The sequence below is a fragment of the Mytilus edulis genome, chromosome 5 (genome assembly GCF_963676685.1).
Source record: "Mytilus edulis chromosome 5, xbMytEdul2.2, whole genome shotgun sequence".
In the NCBI taxonomy this organism is placed as follows: domain Eukaryota; kingdom Metazoa; phylum Mollusca; class Bivalvia; order Mytilida; family Mytilidae; genus Mytilus; species Mytilus edulis.
This window is the reverse complement of record NC_092348.1, coordinates 3,412,340-3,426,694: the sequence shown is the minus strand read 5'-3', so window position 1 is coordinate 3,426,694 and position 14,355 is coordinate 3,412,340. Positions and strand designations below refer to the sequence as shown.

Below are 14,355 nucleotides of genomic sequence, written 5' to 3'. Positions count from 1 at the left end.
TGGCTAGTATACCACCTATTCTTATTTTCATACGTTTTTATCTATCTCTACATGTAAATTCTCGGTCATAGTCTCTCTCCTTTTAATATTTTTGTTCATTTAAATCAACCTCTGTTTTTCTTTCTTTGTTTCTCTTTTTTCTTATCGTTACTAAAACTCAAGTTTTGTCAATGTAAAATTAGTGAATATTATAACAGCTTCACCTGCATTGCATTGATAGGATATTTTTGTGAGATGATTTGCACAAAATGAAATTATTTTCGCCTAGATATTTAAAGTGAACTGTTTTCTGCAGTTATAATTAAATCATGTCTTATTTATATCTAACTAGACAAACACGATACAATAAAGAACTATGTGGTGCAGAAAATGTCAAGTATTTTACGTGCGGAATGTTATTTTGTTGCAGATCAGTAATTAATTGCGTTTCTTCTTCTTATAACAGTGTTTAACATAGAATGATCTAGAATTGAATGGACATTTTGATATCTTGAATTATTTTACCAAGTTTACCACAAGTTTGGACATGGGAAACAAATCTGTTATTTCTATTTCATATTCAAGTTCTTAAAAATCAATTTTACGCCAATTAATTATGATTGTTCTGGGTTTTTTTCACAGTGTAAAATATTCTAAAATTAAATCTGTTAGGATCGTTAATCGCCGATCTTCATTACACACTGTTAGAAATTGTATAACTGTTTGTTTAACAGAGACAATTGACGTCGATCAATAAATTTGATAAGCCGACACAAAGTCCTAATCAAACATTATTGAATGTACCCAAGTACTGTTGTTTTATGTAAAGTAGATTATAGATTATTGGTGTAAAAAGCGAGAGTATTTAAACTGATAAAGACTTTTTATACCCAACCGGGTTTACTTATTTATCACACACCTGAGTGACACGTCTCCAAGGTGCGATACACAATTACCATATAATATGCATTCAAGTCGTCATGGCGCTTCTCGCTCAACCGGAATGAGACATTACTTCCGTTAAAACGTATTGTCAAATAATATTTTATTTTAATATTTAAAGGTTTATTGTAGTAGTGGTTAAAAGGAATTATGGCCGCAGCGGCCAAAACAAACCAGCCACCCACGGGACGTGCGGTCGCTAATTGTAATTTTGTCGCACAGGATCAGATTTGGTGAGTTAATTGTTAATTGATTAATTTCTTTAATTAAAACGTTTGATGTTTAAGTACAGCAATACACCGTACACGAGTCTTTTCCTGTCTCCATTGATTGACTTAAGATAAAGTTATTGTATCTTTTAAATATCTTAATTTGTAACGGATAATATTTCCTGAGTAAGCAGAACGTGTGATAATTTGTATAAATGATGAATTTAAGAACCTATACAATCTGATAAGATTATATGTATCAGTTTACTAACTAATCGTGTTATTTAAACGTATCTTAAGAAGAACTAGAGTTGTTAAAAAAAAACTGTTTGCATCACTGCGATCTGACCTTTTTTTTTTTAACTGACAGACAATCCTAAGATTTCAGCTGTACGTAAAGTTGTAATCATATATTATTTTTTATATATATTAGACCGTTGGTTTTCCCGTTTGAATGTTACACTAGTAATCAGTTTTGGGGCCCTTTATATAGCTTGCTGTTCGGTGTGAGCCAAGGCTCTGAGTTGAAAACCGTACCTTGACATATAATGGTTTACTTTTATAAATTGTGACTTGGATGGAGAGTTGTCTCATTGACACTCATACCACATTTTCCTATATCTTTTAGATTTAGACTTGATATTTTATAAAAATCTCACCAAATGTTGAATCTGGATCTGCATACATGTAAAATCAATTTTCAATTTTATCTTCAAATTAACTTAATATAGATATAACCATTAAATATTCATATTTACATGTACTTTGGGGTATTGCCTAACGCGATCTGTAACGCTAATGATGCCCTTTTCTTTGATTTTTCAACAAACATATGCAGGTTATCAATTCAATCTATAATATTATTTGATAAAGATCTTTTGTTGAAAAAGTACTTACAAGTTGTATATTGTGAGATTAATGTACTATATTGTTGCATTAAAGGATTGTGTCGTACCTAATCAATACAATTTCCGTGTGGTATCTACCCAACTTAACGTTGGAATTAATAAATGATATATTTTCTCTGTAACTAGGCTGTAGTAATATTGTTCTATTGAATAATACAGAGGCGAAAGATACCAGAGGGACATTCAAACTCATAAATCGAAAACAAACTGACAACGCCATGGCTAAAATAGAAACAGACAAACAGACAAAAATAGTACCCAAAACACAACATAGAAAATAAAGACTAAGCAACACGAACCCAACCAAAACATGAACGAGAGAGAATTGTATGAACATATTGAAGTCATTTTGAAAAAAATGTCTGAATCCTTTTGTTGAATTTGTTTTCAGATTGTACACTACTTTCAATCTAAATTCTTAATATCAAAGTAAAACAAAGGCTTCTATAAAGCATTGCTATACACATAATATATAAGGGTGCATTGCGTGGAGTCAATGCTGTTTTTAACAAATATTGTTGGTTGTTTTAGAATTTAGTCTGTATTTCTATTTTTTGTTGGAGTTGGTTGTTGGTTGTTGGTTTGAACTGTTGTATTATCCAATATTTTTTTAGGGTCAATCCTGTTTATGTGTTTTTGTTGTAATTTTAGTTCTGTTGTCCAGAATTCGAGAACTCTATGACAATCATTTCTGTGTTTAACATAACGTTTTAATTTTATTTTAGGAAAGACCACGTTCACCATGAAATGACCGCCTCTAAAACCTGGCCAAACAGCTGGGGTTTCTTAACAACACCTTACGGAGAAGTAAGTGCAAACAATAGAGTTAATTAAGAAATAATTCATGGAAGCCATAGATTTGTTGGAAATTTACACATGGCCTGGGCCGTGATATTCGAATTTTATCCTGAGCGTTAGCGAGGGATAAAATTAACGAATATCACGGCCCAGGCCATGTGTAAATTTACAACAAATCTATGGCTTCCATGAATTATTTCGATTCTAATAGGACAAATACGATCATTAAAAAACTGAAGCGATGATGGGTATACCGTGTGTGTGGCTGTTCTATTTTACCCACTGTTCGATAATTGTAAAACAAATCTAATAAACCTGCATGAATGATTTCTTAACTAACCGCTAGAAAAAAAATGTGATTACTTTTTTTACTTCTCAGTAAACCCAACATTTGCAATTTTAGATTTTTTTATCGTAAGCTACCGTCAAATTCACTGTTGACATGTTGTAACCAAGGAGCCGCCATGTTGACTTGCTGAAATCAGTAAATGTGCGAATATTGCAATAGAACAGAAAACAAGCAACACCTACCTCAATACTTTATTTTAATGCAATTGTATCCGAGTTTAGAAGGTAAACGCAATAGAAAAACCTTCAGCTTTGACGTTTTCATTCGTATGACGTCATGTTTTGAAACGACGTTAATGCGCAAAAATCATTACTGGAATTTCGCGGAATTTTAATTTATAGTTCTGACTTACCCTGCAAGATTGGTTTGTGAGAAAGAAAAAAAATAAAGATATATATATATATATAAAGAGGTGAATTTTGACTGTGGATCTTAGTGACAATATGATGATTTTAGTTAGTTTGTTTTGAACATTTTAACCTGTATTAAGTAATTTTTGATAGAATATACTAGTTTGAGACATAGTGACGGCATTTATATAGTTATGTCACAGTATATTAATTAATAAGACTTATAGGGATTTTTTACGTGAGAAAGAAAATAATTTCGCTTTGACATTGTTAGGACACAGCGTGATAAGAGTTTAACCAGATTCACCGAACAGTTAAAATCAAAATGTTGTACGAAATTGAATATTCTTAATCGGCTTAAAATATAAATTACGATAATCGAAATGAAACTGTGCATCACGATGAAAGTGAAAACGAAAATTCCTTTCTATTGATTATGAAACTCAGATTTAATATAGTTACAAAAATGGGGGAAATGTGGGATAATTTGGTTTCTCAACGTGAGAAATGACATCCAATTTAATTTAAAATTTCATTTTGAGATGTAATTGAGCTAGTTTTTTTTGGCCATTTTCTTTGTTAGTATATTTAAATCTATGTATGTATGATTATGTAGGTTCGTGAGTGTTGATTTTATGGGTATTTAAATATGAAAATTTCGAGTGCCAATCTAACAATGTATGTACACAAATTAAAACTTCTCCCACCTTTTATTCAAACAAAAGATTGAGAATTATTTTGAAGTTAAACTACAATTTCGATCGTATGTTATTTATGACCGTCAATAAAATGTACTAAACAAATTTAAAGTGGGCGGTTAGGATATACATATAAATATTGCTTTATTAATTTGAGTTTCGTAACTTCAATATCTTTTTTGATACAAGTGGGTTTACACTAGTAATTTAAGTTCCTTTACAGCTTGTTGTTCGATGTGAGCCAAGGCTCCGTGTTGAAGGCTGTACATTGACCTATAATGGTTTACTTTAATAAATTATTATTTGGATGAAGAGTTGTCTCATTGGCACTCATACCACATCTTCCTATATCTATTGATACAATATGTGTTTGTTTGTTTTCTTGTCATTTATGTTGCCTTCCCAACGTCGTTTAACGCCTGTACCAAGTCAGCTGTTTCACTGGTTGATACAGTCGAGCGTTTGGTCCATGTTTTATATATAATAAACTCTTCCCATTTCCACTTTACCTTAGAGTTCTGTTGTTTTGTTAATACATTCTTACCCTGAATTTTTGTTAATACATTCTTACCCTGTATTTTTGTTAATACATTCTTACCCTGTATTTTTGTTAATACATTCTTACCCTGTATTTTTGTTAATACATTCTTACCCTGTATTTTCTCTATAATGTACCTCCATAATAGCCTTTTAATAACAGCCTTTTATAGCTGACTATCCGGTATGATCTTTTGAAGGTCATACGGTAACCTAGTGCTGTTATTTCTGTGTCATTAGGTCTCTCGTGCACGAAGAGTTGTCTCATTGGCAATTATACCACATCTTCTTTTTTATACTCCATATTGTAAGAACTCTGACAATTCAGTCCAAAAAAAACCTTCTGAGGGAGAAGAGAGTAACTGCTACGATTTAACCTTTTACTGAAACCTCACTTAACCAAAAAGAAAATACGTCATCAACAAATAACACTGTATTTACTTCTATAACGATGCTATGGTCGGTATGGTTGGTATATTTGGTCAAAATGTTTAGAGGTGGTATGTTTTGGTGATCTCTGAGATGTTAAGGTTCGTAGGTTTTGCGTGGTATGTTTCGAAATATGATAAGAGTAGGTATACATGTTCATGAAACAATAAAAAGAAAACAATAAAAGTACCAGTGAAATCGAATTAAAAAACGTTACAAACCATTCTGGAAAAATCGAATGTTACGTCTTCGATTTTAAAGGGAAATTCCGCGATTTTTTACTTATCATCTAATTATGTTCATCTTAACATAAAAAACACATTTGCAAAGTTTTAAATTTATATTCCTTCTAATAACGGAGAAAATCAAGTATTTGTAACTTTTTTGGTTGAATTCTCGAGTGGGTCGTGACGTATTAGCCCGATTTATTGAATTCTGGGAAAAAATAAAATCTGTTTAACTCTTATAGCTTATCGACAATATACGTAATTAAAAGCGCACAGCTGACGAATGGTCGTAGTTATTAACCACAATATAATAATGAACGAAAATGAATATGCATATACCGTTTTGTATTCATTGAATTAAACTCCTATAAAATTATATGTCTCTGTCTCTAGTAAATGTTTTTGAATAAATTTAATTAATTATTGTTGAGATTTTATTCATAAAATATTTATTGAACATTTTTACTATTTACTTGTCTATTTACCGTTATTGTTTTGATAATCATTTCAATGCAACTAATGTGTGAGCAGAGTGTGTATATTATTTTGTAAAGGTCACTGTATATTTCTCGGCTTGAGGTCAATTCGTTTACCTTGTAGCTATTTAGCCGCAGGTGTGAGTTCAAGCGTACACAGGTATAAATGTTGTTATTTAGAAAGGATATACAGAAAGGATTAGAAAGAGTATGATGTCACGATGTTAATACACTAAGATTTAATACACGATGAGAATAAAGATTCAATAATTAAATTGTGTAAATTAATTGAAAATAAAATTCAGATTCGTAAATCCGAAAATGTATAAAAATAAAAGGAAACAATTTTTGATTACTTTCTTAGCGGCAATTGGCGTAAAGATTCAAATATGAAGTAAAAAATAGTAGTTTTAATCTTTAATAAAAACTAAATGCAATATTACCCAATTTGATATACCATTTTACATCTGTTTGATATCATTGACTTTACCGGAATTTCTTAACTATTGCAATTTTAAAGTTTTTCATTGACAAAAAAAATACAACATACATGGGTTTTTTTTTAGTTTCTTTTTAACATTTTATTCTTACATAATTAAATTCATTTGACAATCATTTACACGAACTTTTTGTGAAAAAATACCAATTATCTAAGCTAAGGCATTATTTTTTTAAGGATTTTTGAGGATTTTTTTTTTAATTCTATGATAATAGTTGTGCAATGTTGAACATGATAGCCGTCATTAATCCAAATAAGTAATACAGTAGTTGAAATAAAAGTTATATTTTAGTCATGCATAACTGATATTGACTAATTTAGAATAGTTCATCCATACATCGTTGTTCTTAAAACAATCATTATTAGTATACATGTAAGTTTCCTGACGTATAAGAGCCATTGAGGATGAGCTCCAGAGAAAGCAGACTAGTAGCGTTTCGTTCGTTTGTTTGTTGGGAAAGGAGAGGAAATGCAACCGCTTGTACAGATAAACAACAGAATTACCATACAAGCATTTATAGTCAACACAATCAGAAACAGTTCCCATCGTTAGACGGGGAATATGAAGGCTTTCAAGAATGAACAAGTGACATGTCTAACTCGAACAGTTAGAAAACGGACTATCGACATCGACCGCTTGTTCTTGATAGTTGAAATTGTATGCATATATACGTATACGTTTATGATAGTGATGAGTTCTTGTGTCTGACAAAAACTAAATTCCTTCATGGTTATATCTTGCCATACGTTTATATTGGTTTGTAAGGTGATTACTCAAAATCGTTATTTGAAAATCCTGTTTGTGAGATGTATATTCATTCCAATACAGAAATTTCGTCTATATATTTCACAAGTGTATAACACGGAGAAGCTCTGAAGGTCCATTACTCCCATTTTGTTTGGGTGTGAACCATCGATGTTGACAGCATTTATCAAAGAATAAGATGATGATGGTAGAAAGAACTATGGGCGTCATGTGGCAAATATTACATGCATATCGGACAATGAGTTGTCAATCTGTATGAAAAGATTTCCAATACAACCATATTATTGAGAAGGAATGTTTACATGCTATACTCTCGTACTAGTATTACAGGGTTCTTGTGGCGTTCACCTTAGACACACATCTTTTTAACGATGTTTAAAAAAAAAAACAGAACCAATTTAATGTCATATTTCCCTTTTTTTTTTAAATATAACTAAAAGTCTTTCATCTGACAAGAATACCCCTATTTAGCGGACAAGTAATTTTTTCTTTTTTCTGTTATTGAATACCAAGAAGAAAAAAAAATCCCGAAATTAATTTGAAACTTTGATACTAAAAAGTTTCCCAGCAAAATATTCACATCCCTTCGGGATAATTAGTGTTCGTCCAGTGGCATATATATTAATTGTGATGACGAATTCCTTCCTTTGTTCGAGAACAATCTTATTGAAATATAAATCTGTGATTTTAATATGTCCACATCAATGTACCAAAGCAAAAGTTATACATCGACCTGTATTTAAATCAAATTGGTTCTCTTCTTGTTCTTCTGGTATACAATAGTCTATCGACATTCGATGATTACATACTGTTGGCATACGTGGACTAGTCTATTTACAACACTTTTACCCCTATTTATTCAAAATATATGTTTTTTTCTTATGTTCAATGTATACATGTATATATTTTAAATTGCGCTATAGTTCCGTAACTTTCTATCCAGTCGTATAAACGAATCGTCGGCAAGTGCGTACATATTTTTAAATCAATATTTCTGGTATGTTCCAATCTGTCCTTCACTATTGACAATGACTATATATTACATTTTCCCAAATTCACCCTGGGAAAAAATATTTAAATAGATTTTAATTTCATCAAATCTTATTTTTTGGGTATTATTTATATTTTTATGAATAATATTCTTTACACCAGAAATGTTATTTATAAACAAGCGTATGAGTTTGGTAATGACAAGTAAGACAGAGTTGTATATTAAACATCTGATAGTTCAAAATGGAAAGTTAAATGTTATCAGCCGTGTACACTGATCAATACCTGCAGAAGTGAAACGATGCGTGAACTTGCAAGCCCGACAGGAAATCGCTTGAATACCTGGACGTGTCACCTCACACCCCTCCCAATACCTTTGGAAGTAATACCTTTAGCCATGCTGGTAATCAGAAGAGGGAAGATAAAAATTTATTTGAAAACGGTTTATTACTTTAAAGAATTATGAACAAATTAGATTTTCGAAAACAATTTTCACGGAACACTTATTTATGATTTCAACTTTGACTTTTCACCTAATTCCAATATCAAGTTTAAAAACAACAGACCATGGTTAGTTAGTCGGATAAAACAACCGTACGATTGACAAGATATCGACACGCAATTACGACTACATCGGTTACTGTAGTTTTGTTTCTTTGTGGTTTATAGACATATCGTTTCATTAATCGGGAAAGAAGGACAAAATGGCGGAACTCAGAGAATTAATACTCTAAATTTAAAATCGATGGTGATCGCTTATCTAGCGGAATAAAACTTTAATATCTATGAATTTGAGCATTTTTATACAGAATGAACATAATATCAATTTTTGATTTTTTTGCGAAGTTTCCCTTTAACACTATGATACTATAGACGGCAAACTTCAGGCGGTCTTTGGCAACATTCATATCCACTTAAGATTATTTTGTCAACAATACAAGGAATAAGAACGTATACACTTGATATCGTGATTCTCAATGTATGGTTTAAAAGTAAACAGAGAATGGTATCAGTTTTACAGTACTGCAGATTCAACAGATGTGTATTTCGACAATAAATGTCTCTTACAATTATTTTTACACTCCGTGATGCATTGAATGTTTTCGCTGCATTGAGTGCAAACTTTAAGTCTTATTAATCAAAACAAGGATTTCTATATATGTACAAATACTTGATGAAAAACTGAAATTCTGTTTACTGTTTTGTCAGATTTAGGAGTATCCAACCCTTATACATAAATTATCATAATTGTCACCCTTATTATATATATGATGCTGGGATGGTTTTCGTGTAGCAATGTTTTTGTTGTCATTAAACCATTTCAAGCTTTTTATTGTTGGATTTTGAATTTCTGTATTATTTGTTATTCCACTGATTAGGAAAATTGGTGACGATCATGTGTCCACAAAACTAGCACTAATTCCTCCCCATCTCAATATATTACCCCTTACTGAAATTGCAAACGTACCGCATCTTCTTACTTGTATATGTATGTTTTAATGGACCAATTGATATCAAATTATCTTAATCAGATTAAAGTTTACTTTTAAAAATAGTATTCAGAATTTAGTGTCATTCAAATCAGATAGTTAATCAAAATACTGCGCCAAGTTGGAGACATTTATAAGTATACACATGCACTAATTTAACTTTTCCAAACGTTCATAATGTACTATCTATGACCCGGAACTCAGTTTGGTAAAGTGTAACTATAAACGAAAGTATATCGATTGTCAGTCAATAAGTTTAATGGTTCATACTTTGTATTATATTGCTATTTTCATTCATATTTTAGACACATGCACTCCTCGAATAACATGTACTTGTTTGCCTTGCCAATACGTAACAGTACATAAACTATATATAACTATATGTATGAATTTCCAGATATGAATACTTTCAACCTTTTTAGGCTGAACTGAATGATTTTTTTTTATAATTTTAAAGACGCTCCTCAAACATTTCAGCAGATGATGTCAGTGTCCGCTGTTGTTAAATGGAGACATTTTACTAGTCCGAGATAGCACTGACGTCCAATGGCTGTTTTTTTCCAGACAAGCTTGGACCGAAGCTTGTCTGACAAGACAGCCATTGGACGTCAGAGCTATCTCGGACTAACATATAACTTGCCGCTATACATCCCATTTTCTTTTTAACAATGCATTCACGATACGTACTGACGTGTCTCTTTTCTATGGCCATAATCGGTGATGGATTTTTTTCGTTATTGTTGTTGTTTTGGTTTGTTAACAATAAAGGTATTATTTCATATAAAAAAGAAGATGTGGTATGATTGCTAATGAGACAACTATCCACAAAAGACCAAAATGACACAGACATTAACAACTATAGGTCACCGTACGGCCTTCAACATAGAGCAAAGCCTATACCGCATAGTCAGCTATAATAGGCCCCGATAAGACAATGTAAAACAATTCAAACGAGAAAATGCATGTATTTTCACTGGTTTGTTTTTCCTTTTACAGCTGGTTAAAGATGATATTCAAAAGAAAGAGAAAAGAGAACCAGTAGACGTTTTACAAATCCGACCTGTTACCCCTATAGAGGAATACATCAAAGTGGAACCATCACCACATCCGTTTCCCAAGACAACATCACAAACAGTTGGATGGAGATCTACATCTAAAGTACATGCGCTAGAAAAATACGGCAAATATGCAAAACCGAAAGGTGGACTTATTAGACAACTCAACTGGCCAGCAGAGGCAATTGATTAATTATAAACGGTGCTAGTTGTTTATTATTTTATGTTAATTTTTATTCACGAGACTTTTAAAAGAGTAATTATATTTAATATCAGTATTACAAGTCTGTTTTTGAAAGAACTAGTCTGAATTCTGAAAAAAATAGACGTCACGTGGCTGTATTTTTTTTTTATTGAAGTTTGTGATTTATCGTTTTAAGTTTTACCACGTTGAATATTTTTCTTCGAAATATGACAAAAAACACGTAAGCAGACGAAGGTGTTTTATTGGCTCGTTAGAAAAGGGTGCATTAATCTAAATTTCTGCTGTTACATCATGCGATTGCTAATTAACAGTCTGACATGTTGCTGTGAATATTGTTATACAATGTGCAATAATTTTGTAAACATGTAAGAAATGCATTTTTAGAATTATTTTTATAATTATACTAATACTTTCTATTATACTTATGTAAGGAGTAATATTACATAATTTCTGCTCAATATTTGTATATTTCAACTAACAGTATTGGATCTATAGTCAGTATTTAACTTTGTAAGGCATTTTAGATGTAATGTTTCAGTTATGCACATTATTGATTATTTAGTAATAAAGTATCATGATCAACATGGCTGTTCTTTATCAGACACGGATTCTTCTACAACAAATTACCCGAACAAAAGTTATAATCGAAATTGAAAAATTAATGGAAATAAAATTCGCATTGAGAAAGTAATTAATTAGAAAGAATAAAAATACATAATAACATGGTTGTCAGTCTGTTCGGACTTCCTGTTTTCAGTAGAAATGGCAGCTATCTAAGAAATAAATGGTATATTTGTTCATACTGTAGTGGAATTATTCCGATATTTGGTCTCGTTTACGATAATTATTAATAATGGGCTTTTGAAAACGTTTAATGGTTTGGAATAATTTACATCATATTGCCGTCGAATATATATTAAAAACTAGATTTTAAAGACAAAAATATGATTTAAAACAAATTCGCTTTAAAACAGCTGGAGTAGGATTAGTTGTGTCGAAAAAAATTAAAATTAAAAGATGTCATTTTAGGTCCGTTTATAGACATAAGGCATACCATTTATTCAAGTTTTACACTTCCTTGATTTTCAAACATAGGAATTTTGGATGAATGTAAAAATCAAGAAAAGTGATTGGTCATACAAGTGTTTAAATATTCTTCAACGCACTGACATTATTAACGATATACAATCGTTTTGAGACGACATCGTGTCCGTAAACTACCTGTTTAACTCAACTTAAACTGTGTGGTGGCTAAATAAATATAATAAAATATTGACTAATCTCAAGTGGCAGTTGTTTGTTATGCTGAAAAAAGAAGTATGATATTGTCATCATATATACATCACATTCATGGTAGACTCTGAGATGGTAGATTTTAATTTACAACATCCAGATGGGAAATATGTGTGTATTTTGTTTTGACAACCACTGAACACTTGTACACATGTCTTCTCTTCATGATACCTTTTTTATATCGTCAAGTGTCTATATTATTTACTCTTTACTACACGAGTATACCATAGCGAATATATGATTTGACAGGACATCCAAAATTGAACACTTGCAATAACTCTTATTATACAGATCTCTGTGATATGGCTTGAAAAGTCTTGTTGTCATTTCATCGATGTCGATATCACTGACAGACGTATACTATAACTCAAAAACTTACATCAAGATTATCAAACAGAACAACATAAATGATCACCTATATAAGATTTACCATCGCAATCATAAATTCGGTAACCATTACGTTAGGCTTATAACAATTTCTCATCTACTTTATAACATTTTAACCATGCGATATTGTTTTCTTACGTATATTTTGTCTGCGTCGGAAAGCATGTTTTATTGCGGAAACCAGTTCATCGCCGTCACATTCTATTTAGTATAAAGCAGGATAGTGCGATTCACATCATAAATTGTTATTGTTCTGTTATGATCGCAATTTCAGAGAAACGGTTCAAACTATTTCGCTTTCAAAGACGATTTAAGGGGCCTATAAAAATTAAAATACAAAAATACCGAACTTCAAGGAAAATTCTGAATAGAAATTACATTATTTTATGGCAAAATCAAAAGCTAAAGCACATCAAACTAATGGAAAACAACTTTTCATATTCCGTACTTGGTACACGCATTTACTTTTGTAGAAAGTGGATGTTTCGCAAAGTTAGTAAAAGTAAAAAGCCAGGAGATGACACGGCCTCATCATAAAATGGACAACACGACAAAATTTAATGAAAAATAAAAGCAAGTTTTGCTATAGTCAATGACCGAACTCACCTCATTTTAATTATTAAAAAAATAAATGTCAGTGCTATCAGTAGACATGATCAAATAAGTCAACCGATAGCTTGTCAAACAATCTTGTAATCAAGCAGAGACCACGTGACTATTGTTCAATGTACCCTTATATTCAAAAGATAACATTATAGTATATATACTAGAACTATTTGTAAAAGATTCGCACAATTAAAGCTACACCAAAAATAGTGTCCGTTAAATAATAAATCTCAATAATCATAACTGATAACATTATGTATTTACGAGTTGTTAAGTAGGTAATCTATTATCTTATATTGAATATTCTTGTGACAATCTTTGAGCTAAATTTAAAAATTATTTCTAATTTATTCGGTCAGCAAAATTGACAAATTAGTTTTTGTAAGTCAAGTCTGAGACAAATACATATATATGTCCCATGTTAACTTTAGAAGAAAGTAAAACAGCAAATATCTAGAACGGCAAGGGAAAATGGTAGATTGAACCTAGTTCTATAGCTAGGTTAACCTCTCACTATGTCATTATATCGTCATTTCATATACCGATATTCGAAATGTATGCAAAATTGTAGTGGAGCTCAGGATTACCTCTATGATATTCTGTTATTATGTATTTAATGTTTCATTTTAGTTTATAAAAATGTTTTTCTGTTACAAATCATGATGTATTGTTTTATGTGTACATGTTATGCTGCCCATCAAGGGCCCTTGATTGGAATAATAAATATTCTTGTAGATAAATTTGCAATTGGTACATCTTAACAGTATAATGCTTAGGCGATCTTAAATCTGTCAAAATATTTGCCTGGGTGGTCCAAACACTTTTCGCCCTACAAAATTTGCACCCCTCCACAATACTCTTTATACGGACTTACTTACACCTTACTTTGCACATTTGTCTAAACGTTAAAAAAGTTGTTTATGAAATCACAAGCAAACAAAGTTGAACACTTATGAAATACTATAAATACTGTAAACAGAATATATCTGTAATTATATCAAGTGCCACGACTTTAAATTTGTACGCTGGATTATCGCTGGTTAAATTGTTATCGATTAACAAATATCAAATACCTACCCTTTAACGACTTTGGCTAATGCGTTAAATATAAAGTCCATTACTACTACCCTTCAATAATTTTAACAGTTGTGTATTTAAATAT

General features: G+C 31.2%; 1 protein-coding gene across 1 annotated transcript; it reads left to right on the top strand.

The window, feature by feature from the left end:
- Nucleotides 1-724: 724 nt before the first annotated feature.
- On the top strand, nt 725-11,489 carry LOC139522778 (ciliary microtubule inner protein 1-like). The gene is made up of 3 exons (XM_071316292.1): nt 725-1,154; nt 2,764-2,845; nt 10,644-11,489. Exons 1-3 carry the CDS (start codon nt 1,072-1,074, stop codon nt 10,893-10,895), a joined length of 417 nt encoding a protein of 138 aa, XP_071172393.1. The 5' UTR covers nt 725-1,071; the 3' UTR covers nt 10,896-11,489.
- Nucleotides 11,490-14,355: the final 2,866 nt, after the last annotated feature.

Bases quoted from the DNA above. Each gene is read 5' to 3' on its own strand.
- LOC139522778 (XM_071316292.1), top strand. From the start codon at position 1,072: ATGGCCGCAGCGGCCAAAACAAACCAGCCACCCACGGGACGTGCGGTC. The intron at 1,155-2,763 runs GTGAGTTAATTG...ATTTTATTTTAG, and splicing joins GTCGCACAGGATCAGATTTG to GAAAGACCACGTTCACCATG. The intron at 2,846-10,643 runs GTAAGTGCAAAC...TTCCTTTTACAG, and splicing joins TAACAACACCTTACGGAGAA to CTGGTTAAAGATGATATTCA.